We start from the raw sequence: 17,659 nt of genomic DNA on the forward strand, positions 1-17,659 counted from the left end.
AGCACCGTAACACTCCCCTCCACTTCATGCCTACCTCTCACCTCTTCAACCTGTCTCTCTTTGCTGGCACATTTCTATCCTCCTTTAGACATGCACTCATCTGAAAAATTCTCAAGAAATCATCTCTCAATCCAGCCTCTCTCTCCAACTACCTCCCTATTTCTCTCCTCCCTTTTGCTTCCAAACTACCCTTTCATCTCTGACCTTGTCTCGAGGTACATACCTACCCAGCCACTTCGCTCTTCCTCTGACCTCCACCTCAACTCTCATTACCTCCTCCCATGCTCACCTACAAGACTTCTGCTGTGCTGCCCATAATCTCTTGGATGCCTTACCCCATCTCACTCGACTCTCCCCCAATCTTCAGTCCTTCAAATGATAACTCAAAACTCACCTTTTCAAGCTCGGTTTACCTACCACCACCTAATCATTCTATCCACCACCTCCTCTTCCTCACCTGCCATCTCCATCTTTTCCCAGTTGGTCCTGCTGTCTCTCACTAGAATGTAAGCTCTCATGGGCAGATGTCCTCTCTACCTATTGTTCCATGTCTGTCTACTGTCTGACTCCCTTGTTCGTCCTGTCATGTATTTTGCTGCACTCTGTGTGAGTCCTCATAGTATTACTCACTCATCTGTGCTACTTATGTGTATTACCCCATCTATTTGTTACTTGCTTCTGTATCCGGCGCTATGGAATCTGTGGCGCCTTGTAAATGAATAAATAATGATAGTAATTTCTCCATATTTATTCTCCTGGACCTCTACTGCTTTTGACACTGTAGATCACCCTCTTCTCCTACACACCCTTCACTTCATTGGCCTTCATGACATAGTTCTTTCTTGGTTCACTTCCTACCTATTGAACTGCTCATTTAGTATTTCTACCACTGGCACATCATCCCCTCCACTCTCACTATCTGTTGGGGTCCCACAAGGCTCTGTTTTTGCCTCTTACTTTTTTCATTGTACACCTCTTCTCTTGGGATTTTAATTCCCTTATTTGGCCTCCCAATACCACTTCTACACTGATGACACCCAAATCTATATCTCTTCCCCTGACCTTTCTCATGTGACCATCTGTCTTTCTGCTATCTCCACATGGATGTCCCAATGCTACCTAAAACTCAACATGTCCAAACAGAGCTTATTATCTTCCCTCCTGCCAAAGTGACCACCTGCCCTTAAATCTCCCGCACTGTCAATAACGCCACAAATTCCTCAGTCTCCCAAGCCCGCTGCCTTGGTGTCACACTTGACTCCACCCTCTGCTTTATTCTTTACATCCATACTCTCTCCCAGACCTGTCGGCTCCACCTTAAAAACATTGCCAGAAAATGTACTTTTCTTACTCGACATGCTACCAAAACTCATCCATTCTGTCATCATCTCCTGTCTTGACTATTGCAACCTCCTGCTATCTGGCATTCATGGAACCCATATATCCACACTTCAATCCATCCTAAATGCTACTACAAGACTGATCTTCCTCGCTCATCGATCCACATCTGCTGCACCACTTTGCAAATCATGACAATCCCTTTAACTCAATGGAAAAACTAGTTTTCACTAAACTTTTATTTGAACAAGCTCTGTAACACACCTTTGTTAAATAAATCTTTATTTAAAAGGGGCATTAAAATGCAAATATAATATTTTCATTAGCATAAAATACCTAGAATAGGTCATCATATGATTATATATTTTTTTTCTATATGCTTCTTCCAAAATAATTTTTTATTTAAAAAATTCAAGAAAAACACCTTGCATAAATAAGGTAGCTGACTAATTATATTTTATTATGAACAAATGCTCCTGTTTATCTGACTTGCATGCATACAGTGGTGCTCTCCAACAATTGCTTTTGGGAGCTGCCCTATAAAATTACTTTGTAACTGCTTTTGTAGGTATCAGGTCTGGCTGGAGATGTATAAATCAATTAAAAAATACATGACATTACTAAATGACAAATGTGTTATGGAGGTTCATTTTGTAATCTAGACAATGATTATGTTTTAGAAAAGTGCTTGTGCTATGACTAGCCCTCAAACATTTGATTACAGACAAATGAATCATGAGTTTTTGTTTTATGGGTGGAGGGCGTTATTACATTTTTATTTCATGCATTGTACATTTTATTCATTGTTCACTAAAATTAACTTTAAACTTTGTTTAGAGTCTTTTTGTGAAAAAGATTCCAATACACAGGTCGACTCACAGTTCCTAGAAATTCAAGAACAGTATGCTTTGGAATCATGGAATGACATAGAAAAGGTACATTTTTTAATTTCTTTGACTTTGAGAAGAACTTCACCTCAATTCTTTTAGTAAAAACTGACTGGGGAACTACCTATAATTGTACGAAGCCAGGATGAATACAATGGGAACTGTGGGGGTCACACACACTGAAAACCCACACTTATACTACTTTGGAAGTGTGTTTTATTTGAGAAATAACTAAACATTTAGCAGTTCTTCTTTAACTTCTGCATACTGTGTATAGTTTAGCAAATATGCAGAGGTCTCATATTTGTACATACTTTGGTAAATTACATTATTAAATGGGTTCTAACTTCTAAATAATAATTTTTAAAGAAATATATATTTTTATTTGTATTTTGCATTTTATTGTATCAAATCTCTAAATTCCTTTTCCACTACCAGGATTTACTTGACTTGGATGAAATTGTAAATGACTTTTCTCATCTAGTACATGTAAGTATTTTGTTCACTGTATATCATGATTTGGCTTTGATTAAACAATGATATTTCTCAATTTTAGATTTGGATTTAACTAAATGCCCTAGTTCCCTGATGTGTACTACACTGGGTATACATTATTTATAGTGGAGTTAATTTAAAATTCAAAACATATTTTTTTTTTTATTTGCTCAATGGAAATGTAGAATATAGGCAGTGTTGCTCAATGTTCAGCTTAAATTTGTGACCAATTTGTTTGACGGAGATGTAAATAAATGAAATCTTCCCTGTCGTACGAAAATGAAAATCACAATTGCTAATAGACAGTAATCTCATTTCATGTACTTTACATGTCAGTCCAATACAGGTCAGACAATACAATTATTATAAGGCACACGTTATCAAATCAGCTACAGTTTTATTAATATGAGCAATATAAGCATATAATTAGAATGCAGTTAGGAGGATGGTGACAATAACTATAATTATATTCTATGTAAACCATATAATATATATAAACTACATCAAGAAATATAACTGATCATGATGTTAATATATTTTGCATCTAAATTATGTTCTGTTTTTTAAAAAGCAAAGGCAAACATATCCTGAGCAGGAAACAGCTAAAAAGTTACCAAGATTAGTTTGCAACTTTGTTTAAGTTTTAAATGAAAAGCTTGATGAATTCTTTACTATTTTTATGACAAAATGTGTGGAAATATGTGCATGCACATTTGTGCTTGAATGTTACCCGTTCCTGTATCTTCTCACCAGTGTGTCGATCCGATGAAGGTGAGAACAAATTACTGCATGAGAAAGTTAAACATGCAATAAATTGTTTTTTTTTCCTGTGCAGCCAATGCTTTTTAATGAATAGAGACTTTAGACTCTAAGGGGTAAATTTATCAAGCTGCGGGTTTGAAAAAGTGGAGATGTTGACTTTAGTAACCACTTAGATTCTAGCTGTCATTTTGTAGAATGCACTAAATAAATGACAACAGGAATCTGATTGGCTGCTATAGACAACATCTCCACTTTTTCAAACCTGCAGCTTGATAAATTTACCCCTAAACGTCTTTTCTGCTCCTGTGCAATAGCAACAAGGCAGGTCATTGGATAGAGGGAAAGATAAAATGTTTTGCTTTTGCACTTTTTCTACCACCAAAACAGGGAATAAGCTCACTAATGACGTGATGGCGGATTCCCTCTCCTTCATAAAGAGATCAATTTTCAAGTTCTTTTGAGATGCTAGTTTCACTGGGAAAATTTATTGAATTCACTGCAGAGATTTCTGAGTTTTTTTGTAACATGTTGGAATAAATATATTTGTTTGGACATTATAGAGGGAACTTAGGTAAAATAGGAGAAAATACACATTTCCAAGACACCATAGTTTACTCATGGATAAGGAAATTATTTATTTTTTGTTTTATTTTTTATTTATCAACTCAAAAGTTTATTTCTTTTTATATGTGTGGAGTCCTTAAATTAGAGGATCTGCCCTGCATGTTCTATTATTAGATTTCGTTATTGATTCTAGTAGCTTGAACGTAAGCTACTATTGGAGCCAGCTTGCATTTGATTTTATGTTTAGAAGACTAAAACTAATTGTGAGGATCTGCTACGATACCGACTAAGGACGACAGGTGGCAGTACACCATCAGCACTCACAAAAGCACTATCATCACCTCACTGAACAAAAACGTACTGGATAATGCAATAGTCTTGTATAACACTTACTGCACACGCAGCAGTTCTGTTAAAAGTCAACTATTGAGACTAAGAGAACTCGTCTGAATGCAGCCTTTATAAAGCCCACGCTCCTACCAAGTTTTGCATAAGCAAAGTTCTCGATTTGTTGCCATGTTGGTGCTTGTTCATCGACTTCAGCTTCGTTCCTCAGAATTTTATTTTCTTCAATCAAGTTCAGCTTTGATTTGTCACTCACTTCTAGCCCTCTTCTGACTAAGTGGCTTGGCTGGGGGTGGTGTTTGTCTGATAGCTACCCCAGCATGGAGCAGCTGGCACCAGGACACAAATGCTGGTCACGCACAGGTCAATCATGTTGCTCATTCCGAGCACAGGATATGGTTCCACACGTGGGTTGCTTAATTGGTTACATCTATGCTAGGATCCATACACACATGTGGGCCTCTTAGTGGGGTCTACTGTATTTACAGTTGGGGGGAAATTTACGGAATAGTGATCACAACATGGTAACATTTGGCTTCAGTTTCAATAAAACATTTTGTAAAGGAGCTACAAAAAATGTACATTTTAGAAGAGTAGAACCAAGAAGGGCAATGAAACTTGTGGACTTGGAAACTTTTGTCTTGACTAAAAGCTTAGAAAACAAATGAGACATATTTGGGAATAGTTTAAATAAATATTGTGCAAGTATAGTACTTACAGTATGACAAATAACATTCGAAGAATGTGATTGATTAAGAAAGCATTTTGAAAAAAAAAAGAGCAAATATATATGTTAACAATAAAAGGTAATTAAAATGAATGGAGCACACATGATATTTCAATTTTAATCCCAAAACATTTTTCAAATGCATACATAGCAAGAAAACACTTACAATATTGGACCGCTAAAAGCTAAAGTAGAAGTATTACTGATATAACTGTAGAAAAGCTGAACTTTATATATTTTTTTATTATTATTTTTTTCAAATTGTTCACAAAGGAGGACAAATAACCATGAAATGGGTTTTGTTGCAATAACCTATACAAATCATGAGATATTACTTATGTAGTACGGGAAAAACAGTTGAAACAAGGATAAGACATATAAAGCAGATGACATCTACCCACGTGTGCTAGGGGAACTACGTTCAGTAATTGATATACATTATATCCGGATCAGTGGTAGAAGATTGATGGAAAGTAGATGTGTCACCACTTTGTGGGCACATTATTTAAAATAATTTTGCGGCAGGTGATTCTGAAATATAGTGTGAAAAATAATTTGATGACAATGTAAGCATAATTTCATGGAAGGTCAGTCATGTCTAACAAATATTATTAGTTTTTAGGAGGTAGTGCAGTTGATGTGATACATTTAGGTTTTGCGTTTCATATACTGTTCTATATACTAGTCTAGTACATAAGATGAGGGTACTTGATATATGAGAAAATGCATGTATGTGGGTAGAGAATTAGTTGAACGTTAGAAGACAAAAGGCAAATGGAACATTTTCAGATTGAGCTAAAGGTATTACTTGTGCACCACAGGATCAGAATTGGGCCCTTTCCTTTTTAATATTTTATTTATTAAGGAACTTGTAGATGAACTAGAAAATAAGGTGCCCATACTGCTGAAGACATAAGCTATGTAGGGCTATTAACACAGAGCAAGCTATGGAATTTCTACAGAAGATTTAGCCGGAATGTCAAACAAGGTTGCAGTATGACAGATGAAATGTAATATAGATACATATAGGGTTATGCACCTAGGCCATGGCAATAAATATGCTGCTTACAAGTTAAATGTAATACGGTTGTGGAAAACTGGTGTGAAAAATGACTTAGGAATTCTAGCTTAAAGAAAGCTAGGTTTCAGAACACGGTGTCTACAAATTGGGGAGTAAAAGGGGAATAAAATTTCTGGGATGCTAACGTAATATTACAGTTGTATAAGTCACTAGTTAGACCACGTTGAATGTGAGGTAGAGTTTTGGTTACCACACTGTATGAAGGACATAGGAGATGTACAATATCATTAATAAAGGCAATTGTTAAATTATGAACATAGGTTAGATAAACTAGGTTTGCTTTAATCAGTGAAAAATATCTTAAAGCATTTTATAGGTAACCTAATATATATATATATATATATATATATATATATATATATATTTGAGGTTAATAGTATTATCTAATAAACTTTATGTACCAAGGACCATACAGATGGCAATGGGCCATACATTGTTCTTTGCTGTAAGGATGGTTACACTGTGGAATCCTTACCACATGAGGTGGTAATAGCAGATTCAACAGAATTTAAAGATGGATTGGATCCCTTTTCTTATAAGAAATGGTATATAATGCTATAATTGCTATAGAGCATTATGGGGGTGATTGATTCAGGAAACATCTGATTGCCATTTTTGTGGTCAAGCTGTCATCCCCACCCCTTACTGAGGCTAATTTGTCAGCTTTCATACTGTGATTTTTTTTTGGCCTTCCTCTGGTTCTACACAATTAGGATTTTTGATAGGTTAACCTTTTTCAAACTTTACTGACTTTGTCTTTTGTAGGCTGATAGCAGTAATTTGTAAATTTTGATCAAATCATTCTCTGATATTTCTGTTGTTTCGGAGTCACATACATATGAAATTATTGGTGTAGTCTGCAGATATCATAGTGTGCCAGCTTAAACCTCCACTGCACATCCAACAATCCTGATGACCTAATAATTATTAGAATGCAGTGGTGTGCATGAGGGCATTTTAGCAGGATGTATAATGGAGTTTCAAATTTAATCTCCATGCTGATAAGGCTAGAGTGCATTTAGGATCAAATAAAAAATACAGAATATAGCCTGCTCTATATAAACAAGGCTAGTGTCTAGATGATGAAATCACCCATATAATCAAATGTATCCTAAGTAGGAAAGGCTAATTAAACAAAATCTACTCTAATTACTTTTCGAAACCATTAAACATTTTTTTAAACCATGCCGCTATTGGTTTCAATATTATATCCACTACATTATTCAGATATGAAATCTACAAATAATAGCACATATGAACATAGGGCACTACTTTCTGAACAGCACATGAAAACTGGAAATTGTTAAAATATCATTCTTGTGTATTTAAATACTCCCCTAATAATGTAATTCTTGTGTATATAAATTTCCCCTTTCAATTAATGTAAATGACATACAGAATAGGAATAGTTTTGAGAATTAAACAAATTATATAAAGCGAGAGCATTGATATCACATTTGACCTTTAGATACACGGATACTGAGAAAGGTGGTTCTCCACTTGTCCATTCATATAAAAACAGAGAACTGCATACAGAACAAGAGAAGTGGTACTGAACAGTTGTCTACATGCAGAATTATACTACACCCAACAAATATAACAAGTGAAGAAACACTATTGGGCAGCTTCTCAATCTAACAAACAGAAATTCTTAGCCGAAAAAAGTCACAGGAATGTATTTTCAAAACTTGGAGCACTATGAAAATTAGGAAAATAAGAGAAAGTTTACTGTAACGAAGGGAGGTATTCAACTTCCCATCTGCAAAGAAAGGATGCAGTGTTACACATGTGTGCAGCAGTGCTCCTGGTTTAAAGATAAACAGGAGGAGGGCGTATGTGTGACAAAATAAAAATATAGAGTCTGATTAATTTACATGCTATGGAAGTGTCTTTTCCCATTCAGCAAGCTAGCAGAGTGTGTCTGCAGTAAGAGCAGTCAAACAGAAGCAGGTGATAAGAACTTCATTCTAAAGGGATGGTGGGAGTGTTACCTGCACATCAAGCTAGGGCTGTGGGAGGAGTGTCAAGTATTAAAACCTGTTTGTTTCACTGTTCAGGGTGACTGATGTTAGAAAAGCTGGACAGTGTCTAGAGAGCTAGTCTCTATTCGTTTAGTGTTTAGGGTCACAAGAAATTGTATGAAATATTTATGTTGTCGAGTACTTTACCATCCGGACTTTAAAACAAGAAGTGGCAAGAAGTAGTTTGTGTGTGTTTTACCAGAAATATCCTCTTGCCCCACTACATACTACAGGATAAGTGGTATTACCAGCCAATAGCAGGATGCAGTGACAGAAGCAAAATGGTAACAAAATTAACCATGCATCTGATTTTGTGGATAGTTTTGCATGTAGTAAATATATTGTGCAATTAAATCATGACAGTCATCCATTTGGCAAGGTCAGATGATAAAAAAAGGAAATATAGGAGTAATATAATACAAGAACAAACATTATACTTTTACATTGGCCATGCTGTGGCATAACCTGTTTGTGGAAACAGAAAGGTATCAGATACCTGAATGATATCTCTAAGGACCTCTCCTTCCCTTCATTTGGTGACCTAAAAAATATGTTCAATATATTAAACAAATATTACTTTCAATTTCTGCAGCTGAGGAATTTCTATTCCACCGTTAAATCTCACTTATGTGCCAAACCATTCAATTTTTTTGCGTCACTTTCCCTAAGACAGTCTCATATTTCTTCTGTACTGGGTGCACAAATCCACAGATGTAGATATGAAAGACCCACACGAATGTGCTTGGGAGGAGGATCTGGGAGAGACTCTAGACTGGGAGGAAATTAGAGCGAACAAGTTCTATTTGTGTAACGATAAAAGAAAATGCATACAAACTCCTGTATTGATGGTACTTAGTTCCTTCTAAGTAGAATACGATTTTCCCTGACTCATCAAGCAGATGCTGGAGAGGCTGTTCAATGGATGGCTCATTTTTCCATATCTGGTGGCAATTCCACAAGCTAACAACATTCTGGCTAGATCTTAGATATTTTGCATCCATTTTATTACATCTCAATGTCCCACTCTCCCCCTAGCTTCTTCCTCCTTTCACTTGGGGTCCCGATATCTATTGCTCACCAGAAAAAGATGTTGTCTCAGTGACCTTGTGTCTCATAGTCACTGATTGGAACCAACCTCATGCTCCAAAACTACAGACAGTCATTAATAGACTCTGGCAAACATACAAAATGAAGTACATGACTAGCATTCTTCATAATACATAAGTCATTCTCTAAAGTATGGGAGTCTTAGGCCTCCTACTTTCATATACACCTTCCCTTCTCAATATAATTCTCCAATCCTCTTGTCCTGGTTCCCTTCCCCCTTTCATTCTCCCTTCAAGGCCGCACGCCAGACTGTCACTTTAATTGGATTTATTTTATATTTTTGCTTCTCCTTTTTTTTCTTTCTAAAAATAGTTCAGCAGTTATTATTTTTAGTTTTTTAGATTATTGACATGTTTAATTTCTATGATCCTTTGTTCTTACTTATTCTGTAGGTTGACTATGTCACTTTTTCTTTGAGTATCAGTCTATTTTCCTAAAAAATGTTGTAATATGCTGATCTTTGAATAAACAAAGTCATAAAAAAATTAATTCAAAACGACTGATCTCAGTTACCAAAGTAATGTTCCAGACAATAACATGTCAGCAGGCTGCTCAGGAACAAAAATACCATAGCGATTGGAGAGGCACTTCCAGTCATGCCCCTTAAAGCCATTTCCGATGGAAAGCTGACTTTTATGTGGAATCGAGGTAAGGATGATGTCCATAGGTTTGCCTCCCATGTCTTCAAACATTGTGCCCGCTAAGAAGTATAGAGAAAAGTGGAGGTCTTTTCTGATGTACCAGACAAGATTGCAGTTCAATCCAATCCCTGTGGACACCAAGAAGATAAGAGGCTATATTAACTCCATGTTCAGGTTGACAAGAAATATGTAAGACTTACAAACCTAGTGATTTACACTTGACCTCTTTAGTACAACCTATCATGATTTTAAATGTAATTTCTTAGACAACAGTATCAAACACTTCAACTGGGGCTTCTCTATACTCAAAATGTGTGTACTAGAATTCCTTAGCGCTTCACGCCCACATGCAGTTCTAATCAACCTTAATAAATCATACACAGATTTAAAACGTGAAAACATAAAACAAATGAAAAATGAAAGCGCTTATGATTTCTTTACAGTAAATAAGCATAAAAGATACTTAACTATTATAAATTTATGTATGTCTCAACGATTTCTTTCTCTTCTCAAAGTGTTTGTCCAAAAATTGACCATAAATATAAGAAAATTCTTAATAGTACACAATAAGGTAAATTAACACCACCAATTAGTGAATTATTATATAATATGTGAAATAAAGTCCAAATTATCCAAAATCCATCATTCCTCTCATGTTGTGTGTTTCAAAATTATGTGTGTCGCCCCCTAGTGGTATTCCACTCGCCAGATACTAAAATAAGGCTGCCCTTAAAAGGAAACCTTGTGGGATGTATTTCTCTCCTCATCAAGATGTTAACTCAAATCAGTTTGCCATTGTATATTGGAGAAATATGTGGGATAATATATTCCGTGTTTTGAACTTTACCCATGTACTCTGAAATACTACTTTAAATATTACTTAAACAATCTTGGTAATTTTCTGTTTTAAACATTTTGTGCAGCAAATAACCTTGGAGTAAAATTGGGTAAGGCTGCAGAGCAGGTTGTAAACCTTTCTTCATCTGTGCCCCAGTTATCATACATGTCTCTCTTGTGTGGTCTCTTTTTTAAAAGAATATGTCAGCAAAATGGTGAGGTTTAAGTAATTTAATATAGATATCTTCATGCTGTGTTTTTTTTTTTTTAATTACAAAGAATTAAGGTATTGACAATAATTATTTTAATTGATTCTTGTTGAAGAAATAAAACACACTCCATTCAACCTACAAAACAAATATCTATAACTGAAAAAAGTGAGCCAGTAGATCATTTAGATTCTCCAAAACCATTCATAGCAAGTGTCCTACAGGTGAAAACAATTAATTTGCAGTTTTTATATACAAAATACTCTACTGTGTTTCTCTATAGTCAACAGTGATGCTTTAGAGATGGTTGTTAATAGCACACACACAGAGGTGTGTTCTCTGAGTATGACCAAAAGAAAAATTTGATCCTCTGAAGAACCATTGTGGTATGTGGCACAAACAAACTAAACATAGAAAATTACTAAATTAGACCAGAGTTAGCATTTGTTGAAAGGTAAGTAATGCAAGTAACTGATTATTAACATAATGGATTTAATTTACAAAGAGCGACCCAACGTGTCCTTCAATTAATTTTCCTTACTTTTTCTTAAAATGCTGCTTAGTTCAGCATATTTATTGGTTAAAATAAATCATGACAGTGAAGGAACATTGGCTCAGTTCATATTACATGTGACACTTTTGTGTGTAAAGCTTTTTATTATATTGTTCGGAGTGTGCCTTGAAATGCACTTCTCTTTTAAGACCTAAAGCACTGTTTTTACCTGTATTCAAGACAGTCCCTATGTACTGTGCATTGTGTAAATATAAATACTTTCTTAAAACCTTTCCAATGCTCACTCAGCTCTAACACTAGACAGCACAGGTTGGATTCCACAATAATAGAGAGACCACAAACCTGGGGTTCCCCTGCAATAGTGAAAACCAGCCTCAGACTGGTCAGCGCAAGCCTTGTTTCTCTATGGGGGAATGGGGCACAGAAACAGTTCCCTCCTCCCTGAGGCTACTATTTCTGCTCTGAAAAGCATGGGCTGCTTAAGCCAGGGTAATTAACAAGATTTGAACCACTGGAGTGGCACAAGTCCTGCTCTCCCTACTATAAGGGAAACTAACCTTGGTTGTCCTGCAGTGGGACTGATTGGGAGGAAAGGAGACACTGCCTGGTTGTTAAATTATTGCTTTTTATTACATAAAACACTTGGTATGTATAGTGTTTATCTCATTAATATGATAGATCTAGAACCAATTTCCACCAGCTCTGAGCTAGTGCAGAATATAAGTTCTTTGCAAAGGGGGATTGACTGTGCATCTCATCATAATAATGTTGCTCCATAAAATAAAATCTATTTTCTGCACTGTTCTGCAAAATGAGGTGATTTTCCTCCACAAATCTAGGACACACAAATTGACAGCAAGTCCAAAGCTGTATGTGTGCTGTGGGGCAGCCGTTTTGCCCTTTGTAAATGACCTCCAGTGCATTTTTTAGTTTTATTTTTTTAATAGTTGATCCCTAAGTTAAAATTAAAATCATGGAATAAAATATGGTCTCTTACATGGTTGGTAAAATATACCTTACATTTATTGTGTATTTTTTCTATAGTTGAATATCATTCCTGTCGCACAACAAGCTGATTGCTTTAATCTGGTTCAGCACATTTTGAAGCAAGATCTTAGAAGGAAGACAGATGCCTAATAGTTAAATCTTTAACTTACATTTCTTTCTCCTTCCAGCACTGTTTATCAGGTGCTATTAGTGAACTGCCATTAACAGCTGTGCAGCTACACAGTGCTACAGATGAAAGCTGCTGCAGGGTCCCTGATTACAAAAATTAAATTGTGTGTATTGGCTTTCTGCTGCTTCTCAGTGGGAAATCTCACTCATAATTCCTTTGCATCCAGACTCAGCAGGAGAAGATTGACAGCATTGAAGACCATGTCAACACTGCTGCTGTGAATGTTGAAGAGGGAACCAAAAACCTGGGGAAGGTAGGGATATGCTCCTGCTGTTGAATCAATGGTACTGTGCCTGCCAGCAATCTTCTGTATTAACCCAATTGATCTTCCGTCTTCAATGCTGAGGGAAACAGCAATTAAGGAAATAAGAAAGGAATGACACATGGGTAGGAAGGAGGGCGTAGTAAAGAAGAAATCAATCTCTGCTGTGATGTGCTATCACATTCATTCTTTAAGTACTAAGAAATAGACATCCTGCACTTTGCATGCAGTTAACAGGTTCTTTTGGTTTATTTTTATTTTGTTTAGTTCAAAATCAACATTCTGCCTAAGGTTGAGGATACACTAGTATGTTTCTTGCATCACAGATACATTAAGACTTATGTCTTTGTTAAGGTTTTTGTATTATTGCATTCAGCAGACTGAAATTTCCCAACCTCAGATGGAGGGATAAACTCTTGTGTGTTCTCACTCTATACAGTCAGTGTTTGTACCCTAGCGATGATGCTGTTTTCTAGTGAATTGATAGTATTGGTTCAGGCCTTGACTGCATGTAGGCTACAGGTCCACTTTAAGGAATTACACAAATTGATACTGATTGATACATAGATTTTCAAAGGGTTGTTCTACAATGCTGGAGTCAGGGATATAACTAAACATATGTGGGTATACGTGTACTACGTGAATAAAACCCACATAAACATGGAGTTTTGACAGAGGCGCTGGACCCCCATAATGTGGGACCAATAGCGGCTGCACCCCCTGCTGGTCGTTACGTCTTTCACTGGAGTATTTTTTTTTTTCGGTTGCCATTGGATTAAGACTTTACCTGGACTATGGTTAGGATCAGAGCATTTTTATTTTTTTTGTTTTAATTTTGGAAAAATCCCAAAATAGCTTGTGAAAGTTAAGTGATGCTTTAGGATATTTAAACATTGGTATTTGCCTTTTTTTGTAAAATACCTAAATAATGGATATAAAACACAATGCATTTATGTATGCATTTATGTATGCATTTAATGTGTGTTTAGTCTATATATAAATGTCTTTAATATGCGTTCAAGCAGCATTTTTAAACAAGTCAGTACCAACTTTTAGATTTTTACCCACAATTCTATTTCTTGTCACATCGCATACTGAGGAAGTTCAGGCAGCTCTGCTTTATCACAGAAGAATTTTGTCCAGAAAGCAGAGGAGGAGGTATTCGGTACATCCAGTGCTCAAAGTTTGCTGGTATACTGTGGTATGCCATACCAGCATTTTTCCTACTGCCTTCATGTAAAACGATCAAATTCCATTCACTTACATTTTCCATAACGCCAGTTTTAAATTTCCACTTGAACAATTGGGTATATCCCTTGCTGTCTCATTGTGAACAGATCCCCCTTTTGTCCTACATGAATAAGATGGCCGCTGTGGCACTGGAAGCGTTCATTTCCAGTGCTGAAGTAGCAATTAGGTTACATAAATATATTTCTAGAATAAGTGTGTATTTAATGTCTGACCTGCCGCTACGGTTAGTGTCTGGCACGCACCTCTAAAGGGTTTAAGACCTGGCCCTTTGTGCTGGGAGTAGAAATGTGTATAGCTATGTTTACAATTGTATATTTTAAAATTTATTGAATTAGAGTAGAAATATATCCCTTTCCCTTCCATGGTGGTCCAGTTAATGTGGGTCTTCTGGTGTTGTTACGCCATCACCCAGTTCCCATTTGTGGGGTCCAGAGAGCAGTGGTCCATCAGTGTTGTTCCAGTGTGGGCTACAGGACAAGCCAATGAGAACAGCAGCCGCAGTGTAGTGGCTGCAGTAGGGACTTGTAATGAATCCAGAAGACCCATAGCCTTCTGGGAGATGCAGTAGGAAAAGAAAAATAGTGGAGATCAGAGAGCTACAGCAGTGACAACCAGAAGACGGTTTCCCTCTGGATCTGTCTTCCCTCTATTACGAGTGATAATTATTATATATATTTTTACATCTTTAAACATAATTATACACATTTGTTCTGGGACTTAACCCTTTTGGCGTTGGACCACACATTAAATACACATTTATTCTCAAAAAATATTTTTAATTAAATTCTTGTACCCCCAGTGTATTGTGCTGTCATTTAACCTATTAGGACATGTGAGATATAAGGGGAACGCAACCAGACTGAGGTTTGTAGAGGCTTCTTTAAAGGATTATGATCATTCACCACAGTGACATGTCAACCATTCAAATAGGGCTAAAGTGGGGCGTGGCCTGGAGCAGCATGGAGTAGGGTGGTAGTTTCCTCAGCTCCCGTATTCTAAAAATTTATATCCTGAATCCTTTCATCCACCCCTGCTGCAACCCAATTTTGCTGCCTTAATACCTTCACCCTCCTCTGTGTTATTATCGAGGACCCAAGCTGCATCAGAGACACATTTTTGGAGCTCCGAGGTGAGGTGACCGTTGTCCGCGGGTCTGCTGAACAAGGGGCTTTTCATGTCAGAGGGGCTTGGAGAATTGGCAGGAATCCTCCTCTTGTGTGCTGCCTGCTGTATTGGTGCCTGGAGAGTGATCTTACCTGGGAGGCGCGTCCCTACAGCAGCCCTGTCCAGCAATCGGGAAGAGAGAAAGCGGTGGTGAAGGCGGTGCCCGCCATCTTGTATATCAATCGGCCGTGGATGTAAGGTGAGCGGCGGTAAATCCTAACTGTCATAGGCGCCAGAGCACAGATTAAACAAGGGTGCTTTCTCCATTGTGCAGCCACAGTAGAGGAAGATTTGGTGCATGTCGATGAGAACGCCTGCATATGAAGACACGAGGGTCTGTTCTCCACAGAGATAGAAACATCTTTTGGCGCGTAAGCTCTGCTGATAGACGGAGGTGCAGCACAGACTGTGCAATAGCTTATCCTGTGTCCCAGAGTATAACAAGGGACTGAGTTTGAAGGTTGCTGTCGGCACCCCTTTGCTAGTGTGGAGCTGATCAATGGGATGTGCTTCACTATTTGTCCAAGAAGTCATGCTGGCTGAAGTAAGAGCGCAGTGAGTACATACCATCTACCAATATAAGCTGCGGACCAAGCTTCTCGGCAGGTGCCTCCCGTGCTAAGTGGGCTGATTGCTATTCTCAATATAAATCTGTAGCATATATATCAGCATTTTACTGTGCAGGCAAACCTTGCTGAGGGGAAATATTCTGTAAGGGAGAGAGTGTGGGATACTCTCTGTGGGTCAGTAGATTGCCGGTGGCTGAACTGGACAATTGATAGCCTAAGTTTCGAAATTCAGTTCTTTTCATTTTGTCTTCAATTTTACAATTGATGTTTCTAATATTGAGTATGCTTTCTTACTATTTGCTTAGAAATACTTTGTAATAGAAGGTTCACCAATGCAGGATTGGTTGGAGGATTTCAAATATGGGAGACCTCCTGCTAGTTATAGTCACTCTTCCATTTTTTGGGTAATTAGGTAGTTGGTTAATTTGGGGTAATTTTTTCTAGTTTAGGGATCCAAGTATACTCTATCGGTTAGTGTTGTGCAGAGAATGCTTTGAAGGGTTTGAAATGTGTATTTTGTTTTACACTTGTATATTGTTCCTCTTTAAATTGTTCTCATTAAGTTCCTTTAATGTCAGCAGTGGAATTCTATGTTACACCTTCATACTGAAGCTTTGTGAGATCGGTGCAGGGCAGGTTCGGATTGTATTGCTATGCATAATGTGATAATGTATATTTGCTATGCTAGTGTTATGCTTCAATTATATTGGGATTGTGCGGATGTGGTCTTGCCATCCTCAAATATATACTACTTAACATGTCATGGTGGGGACTAGCCATGGGGTGGGGGGGCTCCGTATGCTCACCTGGAATGTAAGAGGTTTGAATGAAAAAATCAAGCGTAACTTAGTACTTTCTTAGCTCAAAAAAATATGCATCGGATGTTGTGTGCTTGGTGGAAACACACTTGTATGGTGGTAAAGTAATGGCACATAAAAAACACTGGGTGGGGTGGGCGTACCACTCTGTTCACACGCCTAGTTCTAGGGGATTGTCCCTGTTGATAAAGAAAAATATGCATTTCTCTCTTGAAAGTTTACAATTAGACCCCCACGGTAGGTACGTTTTTATAAGAGCAATAATTGACTTTTCTCCAATAATAATTCGTGTTTGGAAAGGCGGCAACTTTCATATCCCAATCGCCAGATACTCCCGTCATTAGTATGGGAGACTTTAACAATGTCCCTGATCCTATCCTAGATAGATGGAGAGAGACTCTTGTTGCAAGACCCATGGGTCCTTCACATCCAACTGCATTCTCTAAACTTCTTCAGGAAATGGGGCTTGTGGATGTGTGGTGAGTTCGTAATCCAGAGGTGCAACAATTCTCTTGTCATTCTACTACGCACAATACACTTTCCAGGATAGATCTTATCCTTTTGTCCCCCATTTTGTCACCACTTGTTTCCAAGATTGAATACCTGCCAAGAAGTATATATCAGATCATTCTCCTGTTATGGCTCAGTTGGACACTATGGTAGATAGAGGAGCTCATTTTTGGAAATTGCACCCAGCATGGTTGCAACCAATGGCGGGTGGTGCTGATCTTATAGTACAGTGGGAGGGTTATTTTGGGGATAACACTAATGCTAATCCAGCCTTGTTATGGGATACATTTAAGGCCTTTTTGAGGGGAACACTTATAAAGAAGGCAGATACCAAAAAATGTAATCGCGCAAAGGAGGTTGAATTGGAACAGTCCTGTAGA

General features: G+C 37.3%; 1 protein-coding gene across 2 annotated transcripts in view; it reads left to right on the forward strand.

The window, feature by feature from the left end:
• Positions 1-17,659, forward strand: part of STX17 (syntaxin 17) — a 157,636-nt gene that overhangs the window by 119,822 nt on the left and 20,155 nt on the right. Inside the window, exons 5-7 of one of the 2 annotated variants that reach the window (XM_075212704.1) lie at positions 2,176-2,273; positions 2,664-2,714; positions 12,872-12,958. In XM_075212704.1, the coding sequence (XP_075068805.1) occupies positions 2,176-2,273; positions 2,664-2,714; positions 12,872-12,958 (236 nt within the window). The remainder of the gene's footprint in view (positions 1-2,175; positions 2,274-2,663; positions 2,715-12,871; positions 12,959-17,659) is intronic. The other variant, XM_075212705.1, reaches the window with a different exon arrangement.

This window comes from Mixophyes fleayi, chromosome 5, assembly GCF_038048845.1.
Source record: "Mixophyes fleayi isolate aMixFle1 chromosome 5, aMixFle1.hap1, whole genome shotgun sequence".
In the NCBI taxonomy this organism is placed as follows: Eukaryota; Metazoa; Chordata; class Amphibia; order Anura; family Limnodynastidae; genus Mixophyes; species Mixophyes fleayi.